The sequence below is a fragment of the Piliocolobus tephrosceles genome, chromosome 13, assembly GCF_002776525.5.
Source record: "Piliocolobus tephrosceles isolate RC106 chromosome 13, ASM277652v3, whole genome shotgun sequence".
Lineage (NCBI taxonomy): Eukaryota > Metazoa > Chordata > Mammalia > Primates > Cercopithecidae > Piliocolobus > Piliocolobus tephrosceles.
Genome location: NC_045446.1, coordinates 29,929,503 through 29,954,849, shown reverse-complemented (window position 1 = coordinate 29,954,849; position 25,347 = coordinate 29,929,503). Strand labels below are relative to the sequence as shown.

Here is a 25,347-nt window from a genome sequence, read left to right as displayed (position 1 = left end):
ATGTATAGGTTAAGTGTTATAATAATACATCTCAACATGTATCATGGTATAAACATATTAGAAATTTATGGCCGGGTGCGGTGACTTATGCCTATAATCCAGCACTTTGGGAGGCTGAGGTGGGTGGATTACCTGAGGTCGGGAGTTTGAGACCAGCCTGACCAGTATGGATAAACCCTGTCTCTACTAAAAATACAAAATTAGCTGGGCGTGGTGATGCATGCCTGTAATCCCGCTACTCAGGAGGCTGAGGCAGGAGAATCACTTGAACCCGGGAGGTGGAGGTGACCCGGGAGGCGGAGGTGGCAGTGAGCCGAGATCGTGCCATTGCACTCCAGCCTGGGCAACAAGAGTGAAACTTCATCTCAAAAAGAAAAAAAAAGAAATGTATTCCTTTCCTACATGCATGGCCCAAAGTGGTTTGAAGTTGAAGGAGGCAGGTGGGTGCTCTGCTTCCCACAGTTATTGAGGGTACCAGGCTGAAGGAAGCTCCCCCTTGGTCAACACATGGCTTTTAAGGTTGCCCTGGGCGTCACTGTCCAGCACAGAAGGCTCAAGAGCATGGAGAAGGGTATATGAGTGTGGTGAGGTTTGGGGTCCAGGGTTACTGCCACTTACGTTCTGTTGGCTAGAACAGAGTTCAGAGCATAACAGAGTTCTATTGGCCTGAACTCTGTTACAGGCCATACCTGGGGTAGTCTACCCCTGTCCAGGAAGCTGACTCTACTACATTATCCAAAGCGTACATTTCATAGTTGGTGAAAATCTGTCCATCCATTTTCTTGTGATGTGGCAGTGGACACACAACATAATCTCTTTTTAAAGAATATGTCATTTTTACTTTCTGACATTAAGATATTCTGTTAGAAAATTAAGACAGTAACAGATGGCATTAAAAAAAAAAAAGTCTCCCCTTGCTTGGTAAATACTTTTATCTAAGTGGGCAGCTTTGTGCTAATATGCTCTCTTCCACTTCTCAATTAGTTTTGGCGCTTTACTCATCTGGGAGAGCTTTACGGTTTGGGATTACTATAGGAGAGCACCCTGTTGCCTCCTCTCTCAAGAATCAGAGTATCCTTTTTTGGAAACACAGTCAACCAATGTGAAAGCAATTTATTGGGCGTATCTTCTGTGGTCAGATTTGGTTTGCTGACAGGTGAATTGGGAGTTTTGTAAACTTTAATAAGTGAGCACTGAGTCAGATGTGTTCATGAGTATGACCTCGATCCCCTTTAAAATTCGTATTTCTTTTTCTGTCTTGGCAGGAGGGGGGTGGTTCTGCAGGTATTCCCAGTGACTTTGAAGGGAACTTAAATGGGAACTTTATTGCTCACTGCTCAGAAAGCCATGGGCTCTTCTTTTGGGATACTTACCTTTAACCCGTTTCCTGTTTTTTTGTTGTTGTTGTTATTGTTTTTCTTTCTTTCTTTTTTTTTTTTTAAGTGCAGCTTGCTGCTAGTGCTCTTGGAGGTAAATGGGAAGTGTTAATAAGTAGCCTCTGATCCCTTTAAAATGGGAGAATTTGAACATTTCAAACCTTACCTTTTTATACAGTTCTCTTATTACCTGGCAGAGGGTTAGGTTTTAGACTGTCCATTTGTGTCAGTGAGTTGCCTATGCATTATATGCTGTGAGGGTCTATGTTTTTTTTAGGGTAACCCTGGTAATAACTGCATTGATGTTACACTGCCAACATTTGGGATGGAGAAGGGGTGACTGAGTGACTTAACCCTTGGTTCACATGTGCTTTCATTTCTCTTGAAATATACCTAGGCATGGGATCGCTAAGTCTTAATGTGCAATGGGAGAGACTATGGGAGATGGAATAAAAGTTTTTGAGGTTTCGTTTCTTTTTCTTAGCTTTTCCATGGAGGTTAGGTCTATGCAAACTTACCCCCAAAGTCTGAGGAAGCTGAGAGGCCAAACAAAGAGGCTAACAAATCAAGTTTCTCAGAAAGAAATGTTTAATATGGACTTATGACCAGAAACCATGTCTGTGTCTTGCGTGTTGCTGAGACAAGATGGTGGATCCCACACCATTACCCCTCAGACCCAGAGCTTAATACCATAGGGAAGGGTGATTCAGAAGGGAGATATGGGATGACTGAAGTATGATAATGTCAAGGTTGTTTGACCTCAGGGCAGGATTTATAGTAAATAGGGGCTCTTTCACAAGGAATAACGAATAAACTGGAAATCTTAAAACTGGAGTTAATCAGAAGTCAGCATGGTGGATTAGTATCTAAGATGGAGTTGCTTTAGCTTCTATAGCAGCCAATATCTAGATCCCCCTTATTATTTTCCCACAGATTAAGAAATTTGAGGGTCAGGACAGTCTTTGGTTTCCTGTATTTGGGTATACACGTTGTAGGCACTTGAATCTTTGTTGAATAAATGGAGAATGTTAGGCAGTTATTCGCTAAAAAATGCTAGGCACATTCTTTATCATAGAATGAGAAGACATCATTATGACTCCTCTGGGACTGACGGGGCAATTTGCATTACCAATCTTTTAATTAAAAGTGGAAGAACATGTTTAGGTTCTTGAGACTTCTGTGAGTGAGTGAAGGGAACTAAGTGGAAAGCGTAATATACTGATAAAATATTTCACCAGATGAAGCCAATCTTACTCCTCCCTTACTCCTCCCAGGAAAATTTCTTCATTTATGTATTAGCTCTGGGCAAAAGAAGTCTATTAAAGCAGCAAAGTCAAAATGGAATTTTACTTTAAGTCCCTACCTCTAATAATTGTGCCAGTTTTTAGCCAAGCTAATTTCTGCAGCAGTTTTCATAACAAGTTTGTCTAAAGGTGTTTGATCAGAATTTACAAATTAAAATATTTCTCTCATTTTTTGGAGGGGAGATGCAGGGAAAGGGATAGGCTGTTGCTGCTTCCTCCTGCTTCTTAGAAAGGCTCTTGGCCATATCATATTGGTCCATGGTTTAGTTTATTTGCATGCTGAATCCACACACATTTGTTTTGTGTTTGTTAGTATATTGAGCAGTGTATTAGGGATCAGGGATAAAGATGTAAAAGGAGTACACAGTCTAGAGAGGAAAAACAGTGACAGACGAGGCACGGTGGCTCATGCCTGTAATCCCAGCACTTTGGGAGGCCCAGGCGGGCGGATCTCTTGAGGTCAGGAGTTCGAGACCAGCCTGGCCAAGATGATGGAACTCCATCTCTACTAAAAATACAAAAATTAGCCGGGCGTGGTAGTGGGTGCCTGTAATCCCAACTACTGAGTTGAGAGAATCACTTGAACCCAGGAGGCGGAGGTTACAGCGAGATGAGACCGCGCCACTGCACTCCAGCCTGGGCAACAGAGCAAGACTCCATCTCAAAAAAAAAAAAAAAAGCAAAACAGTGACGTAAACAGGCAATTACAGTATTTTGTTATAAGGGGCACAAGAAGATGCTTCCCTTGGCCCTGCTTCATGGATGATGTGGGGCAGGATAGAAAGAGCACTTCAGGAGAGACACGTATGGATGTCATGGGAGCTAGCAGCCAGGAAGATGTAAACATGTTAACAAGAACCAATGCTACTTTCCCAGAGAGAGGTCTTGAAATTGTCCAGCCATAGAAAAGCTTTTCTATCTTTAAAAATATTCTGGCTCTAAAGTCATTCATTGAGTTAAAAACAAGAATTGCAAGTTGGAGGAAATCTCTTTGCCTGTCCTTACTTGTTACATGTAACAAGTAAACCTGTGCCACAACACTGACATTTCTGCAAAGTTACTTAAGTTTTCTGAGTTTATAGTTGGGATTAATAACTTCCATCTCTGGATTATTGGGAAGCTTAAGTGAGATAACTTGTGTGGTTCATTTTCTAGCCCCACCCTCTCATTTAATCTAGTAAATCTTCATTGCATGAATTATTTTCATCTTAAATACACTGCATCCTGCTCCTCACCTTCTAATATTAATAAATGCTCTATCTTTCAGTTTAGATCAGTTCCTCTCACCCAGTGTTGCTCTAAACATCCCCTGAAGTTGGGGGATCTTTTCCTTTCTAGTTTTTGCTCCCTGGCTTCCCTTTTCTATTGCTGACTGTTGAAGCTTTCCTGCCCCACTGGCTTTGAAGTTAAATTGTACATACAAGAGCTTGTGCGAGGAAAGCTGTTATATAAATGAGGACAATGGGTCTAACTATTAGAGTGGGGAAATGGAAGAGATTCTGAAGCCTCCATTTGTAACTTAAAAACGCAGGTTTCATTTCTTAACAGGATTGATGTTAAGGAGGGGATTCCTTCGCTGGGCAGGAGGGAGGACTGCCATAATTCCAGTTTTCCCACTCTTATTAGTCAGTGTCATCAGGAAAGACCACCTCAAGCTTTAGTACTTTATTCATTTATCCAACTCTGCACCTGCTGCCTTTGGGTGTGGTATTTATTCTTGACCATATCACCCTGATTCAGTAACCAGACCAGAAGGGAACATGTGATGTGCTCTCATCTCTCCCTTAGGGGCAGCTCCCTCTCCACTTTAAGGATGCTGGCATGTAAATAACACCCAAAGTGTTGGGATTACAGGTGTGAGCCACCACGCCCAGCCTGGATGTCCTTTTATTTTTTAAAGGCTTCGTTAAATACCTTGTTTATATGTTGAAAAGAGCATTTAAAGAGTGGACAGATTTGGTTTGCTCTGGCTCTATAATTATTTTAATTTCGTTATCACCCAATAGTTCTAGGTCAGTGGTTTTCAATCCTAGCTTGAACAGGAATCATTTAAACATAGCCCAGGCCTCAGCCAGGGTCCTCCTGTCAGACATCTCTAGGGGGGATGACCCGGGCATCAGGAGGCTTTACAAAGCTCCCCAGGTGGTTTCAGTGCATTGCCAAGGTTGAAAACCAAGGCTTTAGGTTTAAACTAAGGGTGAAGTTGCTCTTTTTCTGGTTCATTTTCTACTTTAGAAAGTAGAATTTTTTTTTTTTTTTTTCTGGTTCATTTTCTACTTTAAAAATAAACCTGCAGAGGGTCACACGTATTAGCAACATACGTATCTTCAAAAGAGTGGTGTGATTGGGTGGTAAGTGTTGATTGGACCCTTAAACTGTGACAGTTTAGAAGGGGCTTTGCTAGATGGGTTTAGGGACAGAGATGGTAGAGTGAGAGAGTGTGGATGGAGGAGTATGCATCTGTCATGATTACTAGAAAAATAAAACTTCAGATGCTTTGCTCCTTCTGCTGTGACGTCATGTTCTCACAGTCAGTGAAGTGACAGCATGTATGTGCTGAATGTGTGGCTTGCATTTTACATTTAACTCTTTTAATTCATGTGTTAACCCTAGGAGGTGGTTATTATTCTGTTTTGCAGATGAAAATGGAGACTCATAAATAAGTAACTTGCCAGCAGCTACATAGCTGGTAATTGGCAGAACTGAAAGTTGGACCCAGGCTCTAATGCTGGCACTCATGGTTTCTCCCTGGTGCCATGTTGGCCTCTTCCCACTTGGATGAAGATATAACTCTAGTGGCAAGGGCATTTCCTAGTGTGTGAGACCGTCTTGTTTATTAGTTTTGCAAATTGCACGGTCTCCTTTATTCAGTGTCTTTTTTCAGACAGTTCACAGATCTTTTGTGGTTTTTTAAGTGCCTACTCCCCAACGTATTGCCTTCTAGAGAAGAGGCAGGAATTTATTTTAATATGCAGGACAGACATGCATGGGGAGTAAAACTACATACTCCACTCCAGGTGTGTGGAAATACTAAAAATAGTGCTTTTCTCTGTGTGTGAAGGTGGTCTTTGGGGTTTGTCATAGACGCCGTTGAGTTCCTCTCCCACGTGGAGGTGGCGTAGCTTTGCATCACCTGCATGTCTCTCCCGATTTCCAGTGACCGGGGAAGACACTGCAGAGGCACTTGTCTGTGGTCAAAAGTATTCTCTGACCGTGGAACTAGATGAAGCTAAGAGCTTCCAGGATCACGTGGGGCTAGAAGAATGCCGCTCTCACTGTAGAGGAGGGACAGCTGAGTGTCTTCTAATGTAACTGAAATTGGAGAATCAGGTGGATTAAAATTAATTCTTTATTACAGTAAAGTAACCTATCCCATTTCAGAGACATTTGCTATCTTTAAAACATTAATACTGCAATCCACCTTACCAGTAACAGTTTACTTTTAGTTGACAGTAAAAGCCATTGACTTTTTTTTTTTTTCAATTGAAAAGAGATGTTGCAAATAGCTGGTGTACATTGTTTGAGATGTACTAAACAGGGTAGCGTACTTGAACGTCGTGGCAGTAATAAAGCATCTGTAAGTTCTGAGTAAAGTATTGACCAGCACAGCTTCCCTGGAGACCATCTTCTCATTGTTGGGTTGGACATTTCACTATTAAGTTTGTAGGATGCTTTTGGGCACCTCTCTGGGAGCTTTGCAGAACCCAGTGGGTTTCTCTGGAGCAGGTGCTGAGCACATTTTCAGGCTCCAAAATCATCTTTCTGCTCTTCAGAGCAAGTTTCTTAGCAGATTGGTGTTGAGAGTTGTCAAAGGTTTCTGAGGCATGACTGAAAGTTTCAGGCAATGGCCCATCTTGTCGGATTTTAGTACTTTGGACACAGGAAATTTAAAAAGAGGGCAGATGGTATAAACATTGCAAAGCTATGTATCCGTGACAGTGTAAATGAAAGGTTTGATTGTGCTAACTCTCCTGCACTTTCTTTCTGTGTTCCTGTAGAAAGCTGACGTCCTGACCACTGGAGCTGGTAACCCAATAGGAGACAAACTTAATGTTATTACAGTAGGGTCCCGTGGGCCCCTTCTTGTTCAGGATGTGGTTTTCACTGATGAAATGGCTCACTTTGACCGAGAGAGAATTCCCGAGCGAGTCGTGCATGCTAAAGGAGCAGGTAAGTGCTGTGTTTATTTGCTGTAAAAAGATTGTTTCCCAGCACCTGGGTCAAGTATTATTTCCCAAAGGATTGGAGGACCTTTAACACAAGTGCCAAATCTCCATTTGTGGGAAAAAGGAAAAACGTCCAGCAGTAGGGAAATTAGTAAATAAATGATGGTTGTTTCCTCAGATTAAACATTATATATAAAATAGTTTCTTTTAAAAAAAGCAGTCTTCCATTTTTCCTATCATGCAGTTCATTGAAGGAATAAAAATACAGTAAGTCCTCATTTAATGTCAATAGGTTCTTGGAAACTTTGACTTTAAGCTAAATGACATGTAATGAAACGAATTTTACGATAGGCTAATTGACATAAGCAAGAGTTAAGTTCCTATGGCATATTTCTGATTGATAAAATATCACCAAACTTCTAAGTAGAGACTCAAAATACATCTAATATTAAACATTGAAATAAATGTGAGCCATACATACCTTTGAGAAAGATTAGTAAAATAAGATAGTTATTTACCAGTTTATTCCAGTTCAAGGTGGTGGGAGGCCAGAGCCTGTCCTGGCAGGCTGGGGTACAAGGCAAGAGCCAGCCCTGGACAGGATGCTGTCCATTGCAGAGTGGACTCACACTGGGACCATTTAGACATGCCAGTTCACCTAACGCGCACATCTGTGGGATGTGGGGGGAAGCTGGAGTACCAGGAGAAAACCTATCTGGACATGGGGAGAACATGCAGACTCCACACAGATAGTGACCTCAGCTAGGAATAGATTTTTTTCTCATCAACGTTATAATGAAACAATGTTGAACAAAACAATGTTATTTGAGGACCTGCTGTACAGAAATACAGACATAGACACTTGACAGCAAATTGCAACTAAGTTTAAATGGTGTACTTACTGGGTAATTACCGGAATGAACTGCCAAATTTGGGGTAGTTGTGTTAGGGTGGTGGGTTTGTGAGGATTTTTTCCTTTCCTTTTTTCCAACAATTTCTGTAAAACTTAGTTTATTGCTTTTATATCAGACACAAAAGATGGGGGTGGTGTTTGAAAGACAGTGAAATACTCAGTTGGAAAAAGAGCTCCACAGAAAGGGAGTTTTTCTCTTAGCTTGCTGATTGGGACTTCCAGTTAGGACTTCTGCATTTCTTCATCTCTTCTTCCTGGATAAGGTTTCTTCCCATCTTCTCCAGTGGTTTTTGTGTATTTTTCCATCTTGACTTGTTTAGTGTGTTGCTTGCTTTGTATCTTCCTTGCTAGGTGTTGAAAAGATTCTCTCTTTCTCTGTGGTTTCATCTCCTCTTCTCTCTGTTCTTCCCTTTCTCTCATAGGTCCTACCTGTACTTCAGGCCCCTCTGAGGTCCTGTGTCTTTGGGCCAACCTTGACTACTTCTAGCCCCACTCACCTCCTTCTCTTGGCTCCAGCTATGTGGCATTCAGCTTAGCACTGAGTAATAGAATAGGGCTTTGCATTTCACCCTCTTTATTTTGTGTTTGGACATTTCCCCTTCCCCCATTACACTAGAAGCCCCCAGAAGACTGGTGCTAACCATCATTTTCTCTTGTTACTCACATGCCTGTTAAGGACCTGAATGTCTGAGTAATGGTCTCATGGTAAGGATTTCTGTGTCTTTCTTGTTAGGGGCCTTTGGCTACTTTGAGGTCACACATGACATTACCAAATATACCAAGGCAAAGGTATTTGAGCATATTGGAAAGAGGACTCCCATCGCAGTTCGGTTCTCCACTGTTGGTAAGTTGGTTTATTGGCGTGATTGGTATGGCTTAACTCAACTTCACCTTTTTGGGGACGTTTATAACTTAAAGAAAAAGTTATTAGAAAATAGGAAACAAGCACTTCTCCAAATTATGGCAAGATTTTACAGTAGAAGACATATTTGGAGACACACAGGAAGTTACTTATATTTCTGTTTGTTGAGGTCTTAGGAAATCACACACAGAGGCTACCTCTGCAATTCTGTGACATTTGGAAAGAGCTTTCCTCAAAGTGGTTGCCTCTAACAGAAGAATAGAGTGGAAATCTTATTTAATAACTATGCCTACAGTGACCTTTATTAAGAATTAACTCTATGCCAACCATGGTTAGGTGCTTTACAGATATAGTCTCTAATTTGTAGATCTACTTTGCAGAATGGGATTCTTTTCGTTTTTGAGAGGCTAAGTGATGTTTCTCATGTTACAGAGATAGTATTAGATCTATCATACTATATTTCAGTATGCCTACTGCTTGACTAGTTCTGTTTCTGTGTCAGTCTCTGACGGTAAAAATACCGTGGAATGTAAAAATAAATAAGAACTAAGAACCAATATTTTAACTCATTTTCTTAATGTTAGCCTCATCATTTTGGCAACTCACTTATTCTGTTTGTCACTACTTTAAGCCTCATAATTATTCTCTTCCCTTATTTTAATTAAAAACTTAATTACCTGTTTGAACAAAGTTATCTTATTATGTTAAATGAATAACCTTGTCAGCTGTTATTACATATGTTCTCTTATTGCTCTCAATTAATTATTTTGTTTGATTTGTGGACTGAATTAGCTGGTGGGTAGAAATAATAACCCAGGCACTTAAATACCTAATTTAGTTCTTGGAAGTGGATTAGAAAGGATGGATCCAGGTGCTTCTTTATGTCTCCAGGCTTCTTGGATGTAAAGTGCTGTGGCTTATGCTTCCTGTTTCCATTTGAATATTGTAGCTGGAGAATCAGGTTCAGCTGACACAGTTCGGGACCCTCGTGGGTTTGCAGTGAAATTTTACACAGAAGATGGTAACTGGGATCTCGTTGGAAATAACACCCCCATTTTCTTCATCAGGGATCCCCTATTGGTAGGTAATAGAGAATTTTGCACTCAACAAATGTTTGTTGATTTTTAAATTGATTTCAAATAGGTTGGCATTTGAGGAGAAACCATGGGAAAGGCAGAAAGAAAAGAATATCAGTTGTCTGGATTACTTTTTTCAACACATTTTTCTGTATTTGATAAGATCAAGTAGCAACAGTTACCACTGGTCTTAGATTTGTCATTTTAAGATACATTGACTTAATGGGAAGTGAGTTTAGTTTTCCTTGCAGAACATTGAAGATTAGTAAAAAGAGGGCCTTTACTTTGGAAACAAACAGAGGGTGTCTACATGCTCTGAGTCAGCAGGAGGGTGTGTGTGTGTGTGTGTGTGTGTATGCATGCGGGAGGGTGTGTATATTTTTTCCAGGAAGAAATACTATAAATCCCAGCACTTTGGGAGGACAAGGCAGGCAGATCACTTGAGTCCATGAGTTCAAGACCAGCCTGGGCAACATGGCAAAACTGTGTCTCTACAAAAAAATACAAAAATTAGCCAGGTGTGGTGGCTCATGCCAATAGTCTCAGCCACTTTGGGAGGCTGAGTTGGGAGGTCTGCTTGAGCCCAGGAGGTCAACGCTGCAGTGAGCTGTGATCATGCCACTGCAGTCCAGTCTGGGTGAAAGAGTGAGACCCTGTCTCAAAAAAAAAAAAAAAAAAAGATTGTAGTTTTGAGTATATTCAAAATACTTTAGGGTATCTTAGATGCTAGTTGTCTATGTTGAGTATATTTCATTTTATGGTTTGGCAGTTTAAAATTCCAGGATTGTATTTAGAGTTATAATCCATAAACCTAGTAATAGGCATGTATAATGCAAGATACCATAATTCCTGTAAACTTAGTTTTTGAATTTTTTTCTCTCTTTTTTCTATTTAGTTTCCATCTTTTATCCACAGCCAAAAGAGAAATCCTCAGACGCATCTGAAGGATCCGGATATGGTCTGGGACTTCTGGAGCCTACGTCCCGAGTCTCTGCATCAGGCATGAACCCTTGTTTTCCATTGTCTTATATCACCTGGGATGCAGTGTTTAATTATGCCTCCTCATAAAGTGTCTCTCCAGTTTTGGCTTTTTGATTGGAATAAGCTTCCTCAGATTTCTTGATCATGAAGAGTTTTGTAATAACTGGCTTTACTAATCATCCCCCATTCATCAGCCTTAAATGGTGATGATAGATAGATAGCAACATTGTCAGCTGATATTTAGCAATAGTAAGGATGCAAGTCTGTAGTACAAGGTAAAGCTCTGTATTAGGGAAGTGAGGGGAAAGTAGTACCAAATTTGCTATGAAAATAAATTTTGAATAACAAATTAGGCCAGTTTTCAGGTTGTTTTAGCTTTCCTTCATAGAATTTTGAGTCATAGTATTAGTGATTTGCATATCATTTTGGTTTAAAATTTTTCTGTTTGTTATTTTCTACAGGTGAAATAATGTAACCCTTCCCATGGGAAATAGGCTAGTATGTTTTATGTCATTAAGGAACTTTCTGGAAACTAAGGAATATCTTAAAAATCTAGAATGTTTTGATTTAAATGAAAACATTTTAGGCTTTATATTTCTGTTCCTTAGGTTTCTTTCTTGTTCAGTGATCGGGGGATTCCAGATGGCCATCGCCACATGAATGGATATGGATCACATACTTTCAAGCTGGTTAACGCAGAAGGAAAGGCGGTTTATTGCAAATTCCATTATAAGGTACGTGTTATACCTTTGGGGCAGAGTGTACAAGGCTCCTACCACACACCTCCTTATTTTTCCTGAAGAACTGAGCAAAGATTAAGGCTTCTCCCACTTTTCCCTCACCTCCCTCCCCAAAGAGGGGAAGTATTGATCTCGCTGATCAGTACTGTGAGTGTTTTGTTGGCTTCCACCTGAGGACGTAACTTCACACTGTCCTGTTAGAACTGTGTGTGGTTTCTCTTTAGTCTCCCTTTTACATGTGGCCAGAGGTAAGGCACATGGCTGCGATCAACAGTTTAAGCTTCCTTTTTCTGGATCCTGTGTCCCTTGTCGTAAATATTTAGAAAATGTGCTTCTTTTGTGCTGCTTCTGGTTTAATGTTTCTGGGCTGGCAGCTTCATGTTGAGTACAGCTTTCTCCCTGAAGTGGGAATATCTAAGCTTTTGGTTTGGGCTCAAAGAAGATAGTATAGACCTCTAGGCTAGGCAGAAGGAAATAATTTCCCCCTAGTTTAGCCTAGCTTTTTTTTTTTTTTTTTTTTTTTTTTTTTTTTTTTTAAGATAGGCTCTTGCTCTGTTACTGAGGCTGGAGTGCAATGGTATGATCATATCTTATAGTAACTCCTGGGTTGTAGTGAACTCCTGGGCTGAAGGAATCCCCCTGTCTCAGAGTAGCTGAGGCTACGGGCACACACCACCATGCCTAGCTGATTTTTAAATTTTTTTTATAGAGATGGGGTCTTGCTGTGTTGCCCAGGCTGGTCTCAAACTCCTGGCCTCAAGTGCATCCCCAACTTTGGCCTTCCATAGTGTTGGGATTATAGGTGTGAGCCACTGTGCCTGGCCCTAGCCTGGCTTTTTTAGAGTTCTTGTTGTAGTTTGGAGTTAAGCTCTAGAAAATAATAAAGTGCCTAGCCCTGAGTCATTATCCTGAGCATAGATATCTTTTAGGGCCCAGAAGAGGGCTAACACAGCTTGGAGCATATCCCAGTCTCACTGTCACTTCCAACATCCAATGGCATCTTTCCAATATCATTTCTTCTAACTTTTTAAGTCATCCATCTATTTACTTAGCATTTATTGAGTTTGTATTATGAACAACGCATATAAGTAAAATCAATTACAAATGTCAGAAAACAAAATTGTACTGTTTTTAAAAATTTGCGTTCATATAGCCAGATCAAATGCGTTACATCTGTGGAGGGTTTTGAGAATGTTTTAATCAACTGAAATATTTTAAAGGGTTCTCTTTTGGTTTAAGCTTGTCATTCGTTACAATGAGCAATATTACCAGTGAACCCTGGCGCGTTGGTGATATTCCCAGAGAACTCCCGAGGGCTAGGTAAAAACAAACCTGAGAACCTCTGTTTCCAAATACTACTGCTAAGATAAGCAGAAAGAAGTGGGTTCATGACCAGTACTGGACAATCTCTCTCTTAATGACATCCAAAAGCCCTGTTTTCTTCTGTCCTGTTTTCTTCTTTATCTGAACAACTTAATGTAGGCGTATCAAACAGGAGAACTATCACCTCTTTTTATCATCATAACTTGGATCTATAATATTTGACAAGGAAAAATTTTATGGAACATAAAATTGGCTTGTAATTGCCAAAAGGATCAATGTAGTGTTACTTAGAGTAAGACTAAATGGTTGTCTCTGGGACAGCCAGTTTAGTTGGTAGCTTTAGAGTTATGCCAGCCTGAACTCAGATTTTTACTCTTCTAGATAATTGTGGCCTTGGGCATAGTATTAAAAGTTCTTTGAGCTCCAGTTCTTTTCACTGTAAAGTTGGTATAATATTACCAGCTATACAAGTCCTGGAAAGATTGGATTGCTTGTGGGTCTTTTATCCTAGGGCCCAAAGGTAGCCTGAGATCTACATGGATTCATCAGTCTGGATTATTCTGACCTAAGATGATTCTTTTCTAAACCTAAAGGATTCAGTTAAAATCAGAAAGGTATTGCAATGTTATTGCACAAGTTAATATATTAGCTCTTTGAGTGATCTGTACATCGTGACCTTCATTTTTTTTAATACTGAAGGTGGCTTTACTTCTGGTTCAGTAGTAAGAGTTCAGACCTTTTCACTGACGAGAGAGTTGGGATTTCTGTGGTAGAAATAGACCAGCGTTCAGAGGTGATTTTTGCTAAGGAAATCTTTCTGCGGCACTTGGCTTGTTGGGAGGTCTTTCAGAATAAGATCACATGGTCAGTCCATTAGAGAACAGTATGATATGATGACAGGAGCACTTATGAAGTGACACAGCTTCTCTGGATTTTAATGGCTTGCTTGGAAGGTCAGAATATTAATTTTACCTGCTCGTAGTCAGAGAACTAGTTCCAGGTGGCTGTACTGAAGTTCTTTTCAGCTCTATGAGCTATGATTCTATGATTTATTAAAAAAAAAAAAAAAGGAATAGGACAAGGGTGAAGGTATACTAGCCGAGCACAGTCTCAGTAATTGATTTGAGCTATCATGAAGTGGAATTAAAACATTACTTCATGATAAAAGGGAAGTAGTCCTTTAATTTTATTAATCCTTTGCCTACTTTTAAGATATATTTTGATTTTTCTGATTTGGAAAGTAACATGAGTGTAAAAATTCAAATAATAGAATACATAAACAGAAAGATAGGGCTGATTTTAAATATGAAATGTGTAGATGGGATTTCCTTGACATTTAAAAGTATTGGGGTAATCAAATAGAATTTCTTGTTGATAAATTCATTAGTATCAGATTTGAACAATGGAAGTATTGTTGTAAAGAAAGTTCATTCTTTGGGTGGTGTTACTCATAATCCTTCAATGAGTTACTGATTACATTTTGATAACTTTGCCAATAAGTTTCCATTGGAGCTTCTTTCTTTCATTTTGTAGACTGACCAGGGCATCAAAAACCTTTCCGTTGAAGATGCGGCGAGACTTTCCCAGGAAGATCCTGACTATGGCATCCGGGATCTTTTTAATGCCATTGCCACAGGAAACTACCCCTCCTGGACTTTTTACATCCAGGTCATGACATTTAATCAGGCAGAAACTTTTCCATTTAATCCATTTGATCTCACCAAGGTGAGTCAGTAACAGCTATATTGTTTTCTTTTTTAAGTCTCTTCTTACCTAATTAGAAAAAAAATCTAGTCAAACAATTATAACGATGGGGAAGTCATATACAAAATACAGAGGGTACCACTTCAGAGTGTCCTTTACCAGCATCTTGCTTCCACATTCCTGTTTGTCATTTCATTGAGTATGTGTATGTGGCTTCATATATTGTTATTAACAGGGAACAGATTATGAAAAGCTGATGTACTTTTTCCTAGGGAAACTGTCAGTACTTACCACTTCCTATTGTGAAAGATTTAACTAAGGCACTCATCTTAAATTCTTATGTTTTATTGGATTTAAAAATTATTTTCATTGGCTTGATTGTATTTGAAATCTGGTATTTTTGTGGGTAGCTTTAATTTCCTTTGGTTGATTGCCTGTTAATTATGAATATGACATCATTTTCAGGTTTGGCCTCACAAGGACTACCCTCTCATCCCAGTTGGTAAACTGGTCTTAAACCGGAATCCAGTTAATTACTTTGCTGAGGTTGAACAGATAGCCTTCGACCCAAGCAACATGCCCCCTGGCATTGAGACCAGCCCTGACAAAATGCTTCAGGTGAGCCTGGTGGATTGAGATGTTCGAGGCAGGTGTCCATGTGAGCGTGCACACACAAAATGTGCAGCTTGGCATGATCCTTGTATGAGGAATTAACGAGAACGTTACTTAAACGTTAGGTGCTTGGTTACCTTGTGGGACTCACTGAGGTGAACTATCCTTCAGTGAGCATTCCTTGAAAACACCAAGTATAAACAAAATTCCATGGTAAAGTCCCTACATATGTGAAGACAAGAATACTTAGTCTCTTAATTAAAAAAAAAGAAAAAGACATAATAGAAATACCTTAAGTATTGGTAGAGTGAAACATCATTTGTTTGGTCTGTAACTGAAGTATGGTTAATTGATTATAATACCTTGGTAAGCCTAATTTCATTTTTTTTTTTTTTTTTTTGAGATGGGGTCTTGCTCCGTTGCCCAGGCTGAAGTGCAGTGGTGTGATCTCAGCTCACTGCAACCTCCGCCTTGCAGGTTCAAGCAATCCTCCTGCCTCAGCCTCTTGATTAGCTGCCATTACAGGCACCTGCCACCATGCCCAGCTAATTTTTGTATTTTTAGTAGAGATGGGGTTTTGCCATGTTGGCCAGGCTGGTCTCAAACTCTTGACCTCAAGTGACCTGCCTGCTTTGGCCTCCCAAAGTGCTGGGATTACAGACGTGAGCCACTGCTGCCGGCCTCATTTTCTATTTCACGGTGATGCTTGAATTTTTCCATTTGTAAAAAGAGATCTAGGGATGATTTTTATGAACTACATGTATGCTGCCAGTGATAAAGGCAGTGGATTAACCATTCACCTTGCTAATGTTGTTAAGCTATCAGTATGTTTTACTTTTTAATATGCTCTTTCAAGAGTACCAAGAGTGAAAAATTCTACTTTGGATCAGAATCAGTAGGAAAATAATTGGCTTAATGATTACCGTGTAAATCAATCTATTGTGGTTTTGGACTGTGACCTTGAAACAAAGGTTAAAGATTGTACCCCAAATCAGACCACAGCGACTGAAGGTTACTTCTTATGTAAAGTATCTGATTCCAGTTCGGGTTTCAGTCTGCATGGAGGACAAACTTAAGTTTTTTAAAAAATAACTTTTTTGCTTATGACATTGGGGAGCATCTGAGGCTTTTATAGAAAGTAAGTTTTTCATTAGTTTTTAGTTCAGATCAACTATTATCAATTGAGTACCTGTCTGTTGTGTATGGTGAGCTGTCTTGGGTGCCATAACGTAAGGCAGGGTGCCATGGTGATACAGGAGGCAAAATTTTGTCTGACAGGAGGTCGGCCACAGAGTTTCATGAACGAGGTAACATTTGATATTGTTTTGAAGAATAGATAGGATTTTGATTTTTAATAGGTAAAATGGGGCAGGAGAAGGAGTTGAGTATAGGTACAAAGGTGGAGCATGTTAGGTGTGTTTAAACTATAAATAATCACTCTTTCCTGAATGAGAAGAATAGAATTTGGATAGATTCGTTTAGTATATGTCAGAGGGGACCTTAAATGCTTGAGTAGGAGTGAAGAGCTTTCTTCAGTTTTGAGAAATGTGGTCTGGGATGTATTGAGTAGAATCACTCCTCTTGGTGATAAATAGAAAAAGCGGGAACTAGGGGTTGGGAATAGAAAAAGGAAAGTCAGGCAGTTCTCAGAGGAAAAGCAGAAGTTGCATTGAAACCAGGGAGTAGAGGAAGCTAAAACAATGTGACCCTGGGCCTTGAAACTCCCTGCCTGGTGGCTGAACTGTGTGAGGGTGAAGCTAATGGGATTTGCCAAGGCATGAAATTGTCATGGGCAGAGCTAAGGCTGCATAACTCTCGTTAGACAAAGAGGGAATGGATTGAGGAATACAAGGTTACCTAAACTCTTCACAAGAATCCAAGTCACCATGGGTCTTTGGAACCACAGTGGGACCGTGAGGCAGTCAGCAGCACTGAGTTATATAATTTGAAGAACAGTGAAGATTTGAATGGAGAACTAGGCCCCCTAGAAAAGGACTGCAAAGGAAATACATATTCTCTACATCCTAAGAAAGCAAATGTCTAAGGCAACTATTGAAACAGTGGGGAAGAGAGTCCTGAAAAAGGATGACAAGTAGAAAGTAATATAATTTCTGTTAGTATTAATTTCAGTTCGGGCAAATATATCTATTTTAAATTCACTGTACTCTTTATAGGTTTTTTTTTTTAAGATGAGTTTTAGAAAGTGTTTGAAAGAGCTTTCGTAAATTTGTCGAGTTACTGTTTCTAGCCTAGCTTTTCCCCACCTTTCTTAGGTCATTTAGCTATGAGTTCTAATACCATGGAGCCTGTGAGGAGCCATACAGTTGGGGAAGGACTGTTGTACTCATTTAGCCATTTGGTGACTATTAAGGAATGATTTGAGATTTTTTGAGTGGGTGAGTAGGGAGTATGTAGATTGTCTTGTTGGACCGGAAGTGGAAAGCCAGTTAGGACGGCTTTGGGGTTATTCTTGCTCAGAGCTCATGAGTATTGTAGCTAGGCAGAAGCAGTTGGTATATTAATGGGCAGTGTTTACAGGTGTCTTTTAACAAGGTCATGTTAATAAGTTTTATAACTTTATCCAAAGTGGTGAGCCACACCGTGGTGAAATGGACAAATAATATAATACAAGTCATGGAGAGACTGTCCCCTGAATACCTGAGGACCCACATGCAGCCTTTCTTGCTCTCATTCTCTGTATTTTGCCAAGAGTTGGAGAAGTTGAGCGGGTTGTTTGCGTGGGAAAGGCTTTCCCACTCATGCAGGTCCAGCAAGGGAGTTCAGGCACAGGGCCTTGGGGAAGGCCTAGATTCAAACTGGTTTCAGGGTATGACCTCACTGTGCCCATTTCCCAACTTCTGCTGGTCTCCACCCATAGGTGGGGTAAGGTTGCCTGATAAACACAGGGTGACACAAAATCAGAATTATGTGATAGAGGCTACATTCAGGAGCTGCCCATGGCAGGATTGTATCTCCTATCCTGTTGATGGAGTCAAGAGCACAACTTTTTGAGCCAGAGGAGACAACCAGCTTCCAACCTATAGCTGAGTTTTGGTCATGACTGCATGGCTGGTCATCTAAATATGACCTTAGGCTATTTGAAATGATGATAAGAGGGAGTCATTCAGCCAAAAGCAAAATATTGACAGAACCCTGGTACTGGATTAAGTCTGTTGGTATCAGTGATTTGGTACAAGGTTATTGCTTAAGTTGCCCTATTCAATTTGGTTTTTATTTTGCCTTATAGAATTAGGGATCTAAAAATACTTTTAAGATTCAAGGCCAGTGAGAAATTCAATGGAAGAAAAATTGCTTATAGAAAAGAAGTATGAATAATGAGAATAGGTCAGTCATTAGATATTAAGATTAATGTGGAATTTATCTTAAAGCTTTTGTTTGAGCATTAACTGAAAGAAATTTCAGAATGCTTGCCATCCTTGCCTTGGTTAATATGGAACATAATTTAATCTTAGATTCATGACCTTTGGCATTGTAGGGCTTTCATTTTGAAACATAGATTTTTTGTTGTTGTTGTTTATATCTAGAAAGTCTCAGAGCTCAAAGTGTATCTAAGATAATTCAGAAGGCATCATGGGAGGTATTTTTTTTTTTTTCCAATCTTGCTCTGTTGTCCAGGCTGGAGTACAGTGACACGATTGCTGCAGCTTGCTGCTGCCTCAACCCCCTGGGCCAAGCAGTCCTCCCACTTCAGCCTCTTGGAGTAGCTGGGACTACAGGCACATGCCACCATACTTGGTTAATGTTTTAATTTTTTTTTTTTTTTGTAGAGACAGGTCTCGCTGTGTTGCCCAGGCTGGTCTCAAACAACTGGGCCCAAGTGATCCTCCCACCTTGGCCTCCCAGAGTGCTGGGATTATAATAGGCATGAGCTACTGTGCCCAGTTGGAAGCGCTTATTTGAAGAATTTCCCATACTGTTGGTTTTGTAGAAATTTGTTGCTTTTTGTTAAGAGCAAATGATTGGTGCCTCCCCTGGAGTGAGGGAATGAGGAGGAATAGAATTAATTCAATATTTCAGTTAGTTAATGTTCTAGCACATTTGTTTTATAATGTGATACTTCCTTGGGAATAGCAAGTAATACAGTATGAGACAAGACACTAACTTGTTATGCAGAAGGGGAAAAAAAAGGTATTATTGCCTAAAACAGATGGAAGATTTATGGTCGGCCATAGGGCCTGGGAAATTAAGAACTGTTCAGTTAGGCAGAACTCGTAAGAGTAGAGGCTTCACTCTTAAGTAGGGGGAAAGGCAGAATTTTATGGTAACCATGTACAGAGTGCTTTGTACTTCAAATTTCAGAATGAAGTTTACAGCCCATTCCTATGTTATATGTTACTGCCCCTAGTCAGTATCTATTGCATTTATTACTGCAGGGCCGCCTTTTTGCCTATCCTGACACTCACCGCCACCGCCTGGGACCCAATTATCTTCAGATACCTGTGAACTGTCCCTACCGTGCTCGAGTGGCCAGCTACCAGCGTGACGGCCCCATGTGCGTGCAGGACAATCAGGGTAGGCCTTAAGACATTGGGCTCCCCATGCGCGGGCAGAGGGCATGTGGAGCAGATGGGTGGGAGGCCAGGCCAGTGGCTCTCAAGGTGCCCCCGCAGGACCTTCCTGCTTGGTGAAGGTGCTCTCCAGGTGCTGCTAACTGGGCGTTTTTTTGCCCAACAGTGAAGATTTAGGCTGCCTGAGGACTCTCCATGCTTTTAATCTATTTTATATATTTTATTGAGAGTTTCCACTTCAGATGTTACTTGTATCCAGTAGTTAAAAGCAGGGAGTAAGATCTTTCACACTGGCTAGAGTACGGTAGCATCCAGTGTGGGAGTTAGGTTTTGAAGACACTTCACCAAAATGGACAGTTCCTTAAATCACTGTAAAATCACCAAGACTTAGACCCTTAGAAGTGCGAAAGCCAAGAGTTGGAGTCTTTTGTTTCTCTTTGCAGTTCTGTTGGGGTCCCGGAGGAGCAGGTCTAGCCCTAGCTAGAATTTGGAAGGGAGCTAGAATTAGCAGGGAAGGCTGGGGAGAAGAGAGTAGGGAAGGCAGAGCAAGTCAAAGGATTCCTCTCCCTTCATTTTTCCCTAAGTGAATAAAGTCATGTGAATCAACTCTACCACTTTTTGTTTTTTTTTGGAACTCATTTATCAAACTTATAATCTTTTTCTTTTAACTACTTTTTTTTTGGTGTCGTATACAAACAGCCTCTAGTTCTAATTACTTATTCTAATAAGTCAAGCAGAATGCTTGATTGAAGTTTTTTCCTTTTACTATTCCACAGTTTAATATAGATCTCAGTTATTTTCTTTTCCCATTTAGGACACGTGTTTTAGTAATATGGACTGCATGCTTTGATCCCTTTAGAAATTTTACTGATGATTTATGTTTATAACCACAGATGTCTATATTCAAAGAAAGTTTATTTTTCTATAATAAAAATAATATATGTGTCCTAAAGAAAATTTGGAAAACATAGGAAAAAGAAGAAAAAAGAAAAATACCCATATAATCCCAACACCCAAAGGCCACAGCTGTTACATTTTGCTATATTTATTTATTTTTGAGACAGAGTCTCACTCTGTTGCCCAGGCTGGAGTGCAGTGGCATGATCTTAGCTCACTGCAGCCTCCCCCTCTGGGTTCAAGCGATTCTCATGCCTTAGCCTCCTGTGTAGCTGGAACTATAGGAGTGTGCCACCATGCCAGCTAGTTTTCGTATTTTTAGTAGAGACAGGGTTTCATTGGCCAGGCTGGTCCTGAACTCTTGACCTCAGGTGATCCACCCACTTCGGCCCCCCAAAGTGCTGGGATTACAGGCATGAGCCACTGCACCTGGCCTGATTTTAAAAGTAGAGCATTTGGGCTATGACCTAGAAGCTCCATGAAAGTGCTTATTTGTTCTTGTGGTCAGTGCCTTAAAGACAACTCCCACTTTGAGTAAAGGTTGGAGCTCCTTTGGAAGCAGGATTTTAAAAATTAACTAGGCACATTTCAAAGAGCTAATTCTTAATGAAGAAAACACTGTGATGGCTGGTTGTTGGAGCATTTTGCTTTTCATGTAGATGTGGCTGATCTGTTGAATTTCTTGAGCTAATAATTGGGCTCCATAATAGTATGTTGTTCTTCCTTCCCCTACACACGCACTTGGTGTCTTGATGAATGTCATACATAGGCATTTCTTGATTATCTGCTGTGGATTATCTGTTATGGCAGTGAGCTGGCTAAAATTCCAACCCCAGATTGGTTTGCTCAAACCACTTAATATGTTTCTGGGCCACTCCTGTTTAGGCAGTGTGTGCTCGGGTAATGAAAGCTTCTGCTAATATCAGCCAAAGCAAAGTGTAGTTGAGAAAATAAATATGCCAAAATGAAAAAAAAGCTTCATAATTTATTTCAAAAGTCAAAGAAAATGTTTTGATTATATTTGTCACTGTTTCTTATAAGTCCAGATAAGTAAGTGCTGATATACAATTACCACATTTTTTAAAAAATTCTTTTTTTTATTGATCTGTGGAGGGTGTGAAAGTGAAGCTACAATGGAACAAAGTCATCATCGTCAGTAAAGGAGAGATAGCCTGAGAATCCTAAAAACACTTCAAGGAATAGCAAAGTAGAGTTCTGTAATGGAAATACTGTGTATGCTGGGCTGGAGGAGACAAAGAACCCAGAGTTCCAACCCCATATCTACCACTGGCTTCTGTGTGACCTTGCAGCAGTCAGGTCACATCACAGAACCCCATGCTTGTGTTTGTAGATTCAAGGAGCAGAACCAGAACTTTCAGATTTCCGTCAAGAATTTTGTGATGCAGTGTTTGAATTGAACCTGAGTCCAAATGACACAATTTTTCAAGTCAATTTTGAAATGTGTCTTTGAACCTCATCCCTGTATGGTGGCCAAATCAAGCCTGTATAAACTTCTACATGTGCTATAAGCCTCAGAAGACTTGATAGGTGAGACCCTTTGAAGTGTCAAAAGGGACTTTGAGATTCATTCATAAAGTGCAGCAGCCTGTGCAAGCATTTAGCAGATGGCAGCGTTCCCTAAGAATCTTCATACTACCTGTAGCTAAATGCAGGAAATTAAAAATAACATGTGTATGTTGTGTTTATATCCGTGTATGTATACATGTGTATTTGATTACCACTTAAATTTATTTCTCATCACAGTGATTATTTGCAGACCTACTTGACTTTTCTTGTTCCTAAGTGCATCTGAGTGGTTTTCTCTTGAAGGTGGTGCTCCAAATTACTACCCCAACAGCTTTGGTGCTCCAGAACAACAGCCTTCTGTCCTGGAGCACAGCACCCAGTATCCTGGAGAAGTGCGGAGATTCAACACTGCCAATGATGATAATGTTACTCAGGTAATGACTTCTTTGTCTGCTATGGAAGTCACCTGCTAATTCTCCTTGTCAATGCCTGCATAATCTGCACCCCCCCTCCCACCCGCAACGCCCAAACTGTCTGATGTATCTTAAATTGAATTCAAGGAAGACTCGTCTGTGATAGTAAATTGGGCCCCTAACTGGCTGGAGTTGAAGGGTTTTATTCCTCTGGTCTTTTGCCTCAAGGTATGGAGACTCTGTCTCAGTTTCTTCAAACTTTATTGAAGGGATATGGGGAGGGGGACATTGGGGAAACAGTGATTTCATGGGAATTTAAGAAATGAGCATATAGAGCGTATGTGGAGACAAATCTAAGAATCTGGGCAGGACAGCCCAGGTTCAAGGACTAGAACTAGAGATCCAAAATAGCTTCAGGAACCTTGGCCATAAGAGTGTGGGCGTTTCCACTGCAGAGCTCGCCCTTCACGTGGCTTATTCTCCATCTGTCTGCTTCTGCTTGCCAGTGCTAATCGATTATTTTTTATCATGGCTTCCTGTTTTCTCCTATCTGCGTCAGAGCTTCTCTTTTATCATTGTTGTGGCTTTTCCACAATGGTTTCTCCTTTAAGGCATCTTTCTCCATGTATTACTCTTTTTTTTTTGGACCACCTTTTACTCCTTTTCTCAGCACGTCTATCTCAGATTCTAGAGAGATGGAATCCTATTGACTTGGCTAATCTTTTCACCCCAGGTTGCACCATTGGCCTTGGTCAGCCTCTAGTTAACTGCCCCAGGTCAAGTGCTCATCCTCTTTCCTGTCGCTTATGGCTGTCCTAAGGGCTGTTTCAGCACATGATATGAAGGAGGCCCTCAGATTTGAAAGGGCCTGTGGGTGGGCAGCTGCCTCCTTAATGTGTCCAGTGTAACTTATATCACACACAATAAAATAATAAAGTTCAAAGTATGGTTGTTCTAGAGCTCTGTTTGAGCAGTTAGTGTTAAACTTAGTATTTAAATGAGATTAGAACCTATTTCTAGTTTCTCAGTTTGTGAATGTGGGTTCCAAGTAAAAGATACTTAAATACATGAATTAATTCACTGTGAGGATATCTTTGCTTGAAAAGCATTTACATATATACATATATATGTATATATAAAAAAGAAATTACATTATTGTAGGATATAAACCATTTTTAGATGAGCTTAAAACATTTCCTGCAAACCTTGTATGTAACTGCATTATTTTTGGTGATGCAGATGACACCAAGTATATTACAGTACATTCCCTGCCTCTCAAAGAATTTTGCCTATATGAGGTCAATACAGGTATTAAACCAGCCGATACAACCCTTGCAAAACTTAATTAATGAGGCTATTGCTTACACATGAAAATTTATTATGTGCTCATCCTTATTGAGAGAATTTCTTATCACTATATAGGATATAGTGTGGTTTTTAAGTAATCACAGTACTATTGTTATAGATTCATAGCATAATTCTGTGATGATGCATTACATGGGAAATACATAGGAAAGTCCAGATTTATTCTCTTAAAAATGATTCACTTGGGCTTGCCTCTGTCTCTGGCAGACTAGCTTGTATCATACTTACCATTTCATGGAGAACATTGAAAAAGTAGGTAAAATACATAAAGCATTTGTTTGAAGGCTTTGGAGAGCTAACAAAGCAACAAAGATTTAAAGGATCAAGATCAAAGATGGAAAAGAAGTGCAGAAAAAAAAGTGCAGAGAAGTAAATTTGACATTTGGTTTCCTTTCCTCTTGAAGTATTTGTTAATTTGTAAGCACTGGTCCAGAAGCTGAGTGGTGTTTACAGCAAGTCTTATGAGTCTGAAGGGACAAAAAATTGGAATTCAAGGTCTGCAAAGAAGCAGAGCCTCTAGTTACACTCAGGGCTTTCAGTTGAAATCCCTGAAGGGCCATGCCGAGGAATAAGGGCAAACTTGAAATAAACTTGCTCTCACAAAACATGAAACACAACTTTGCCTCTGCTCAGTCTCAGATTGGATTAAGGTGATCTCTCTCTACGCCATCTGTCAGAAGCAAACAAAATTTTCTTTGGTGGAAAATAGAACCTCAAATGATTCTAGACCTTTTTATATGGAAATGTTCAGCATTCAACAGTAAATGACCAGGCACCTAATACATTAAGACCTTATGACCGAAAATCAAGAGGGAGAAAAAACCCCCTACAAACTGACAGTAGAAACAAACCTACTGGAGGCTTAAATAATGGAATTGTCAGATACAGGTTTTAAAATGACTGATTAATAAGTTTAAGAAAATAGATGACAGCATGAAGAATTTAGTAAGAGAACTTTAAGCTATAGAAAAAGAGTTGAATGGACATAACTAGAAAATATAACAACTGAATTTAGAATTTAGTAGATGGCTTTTAAAGGAGGTTAACATGGCTGAAGAGAAGATTGGTGAATTGGAAGATAGAACAATAGATATTATCAAGGCTGCTTCATCTGAGGAGTTCGAGGCCATAGTGAGCTATGATTGCTGTACTGCATTCCGCCCCTGGTGACGGAATATGTACACATACTTTGTTTTTTTTGTTTAACCCTTAAACCTGTAGGCTGGGTATGGTGGCTCACACCTGTAACCCCAGCACTTTGGCAGGCCAAGGCAGGTGGATCGCCTGAGGTCAGGAGTTTGAAACCAGCCTGGCCAACGTGGTAAAACCCCATCTCTACAAAAAATACAAAAAAAATTAGCTGGGCATGGTGGCGGGTGCCTATAATCCCAGCTACTTGGGAGGCTGAGGCAGGAGAATCACTTGAACTCGGGAGGTAGAGGTTGCAGCAAGCTGAGACTGTGCCATTGCACTCCAACCTGGGCAACAAGAACAAAACTCTGTCTCAAAACAACAACAAGAACAAAAACCAAAACTAAAACAACAACAACAAAGAATGT

The 25,347-nt window shown here is 40.1% G+C and overlaps 1 protein-coding gene across 1 annotated transcript in view; it reads left to right on the top strand.

The window, feature by feature from the left end:
- CAT (catalase) overlaps positions 1–25,347 on the top strand; it is a 35,495-nt gene that overhangs the window by 3,362 nt on the left and 6,786 nt on the right. The window contains exons 2-10 of the mRNA XM_023185505.2: positions 6,679–6,850; positions 8,493–8,603; positions 9,571–9,701; positions 10,593–10,697; positions 11,287–11,412; positions 14,275–14,466; positions 14,911–15,063; positions 19,452–19,590; positions 22,314–22,444. Of these exons, the coding sequence (XP_023041273.1) occupies positions 6,679–6,850; positions 8,493–8,603; positions 9,571–9,701; positions 10,593–10,697; positions 11,287–11,412; positions 14,275–14,466; positions 14,911–15,063; positions 19,452–19,590; positions 22,314–22,444 (1,260 nt within the window). The remainder of the gene's footprint in view (positions 1–6,678; positions 6,851–8,492; positions 8,604–9,570; positions 9,702–10,592; positions 10,698–11,286; positions 11,413–14,274; positions 14,467–14,910; positions 15,064–19,451; positions 19,591–22,313; positions 22,445–25,347) is intronic.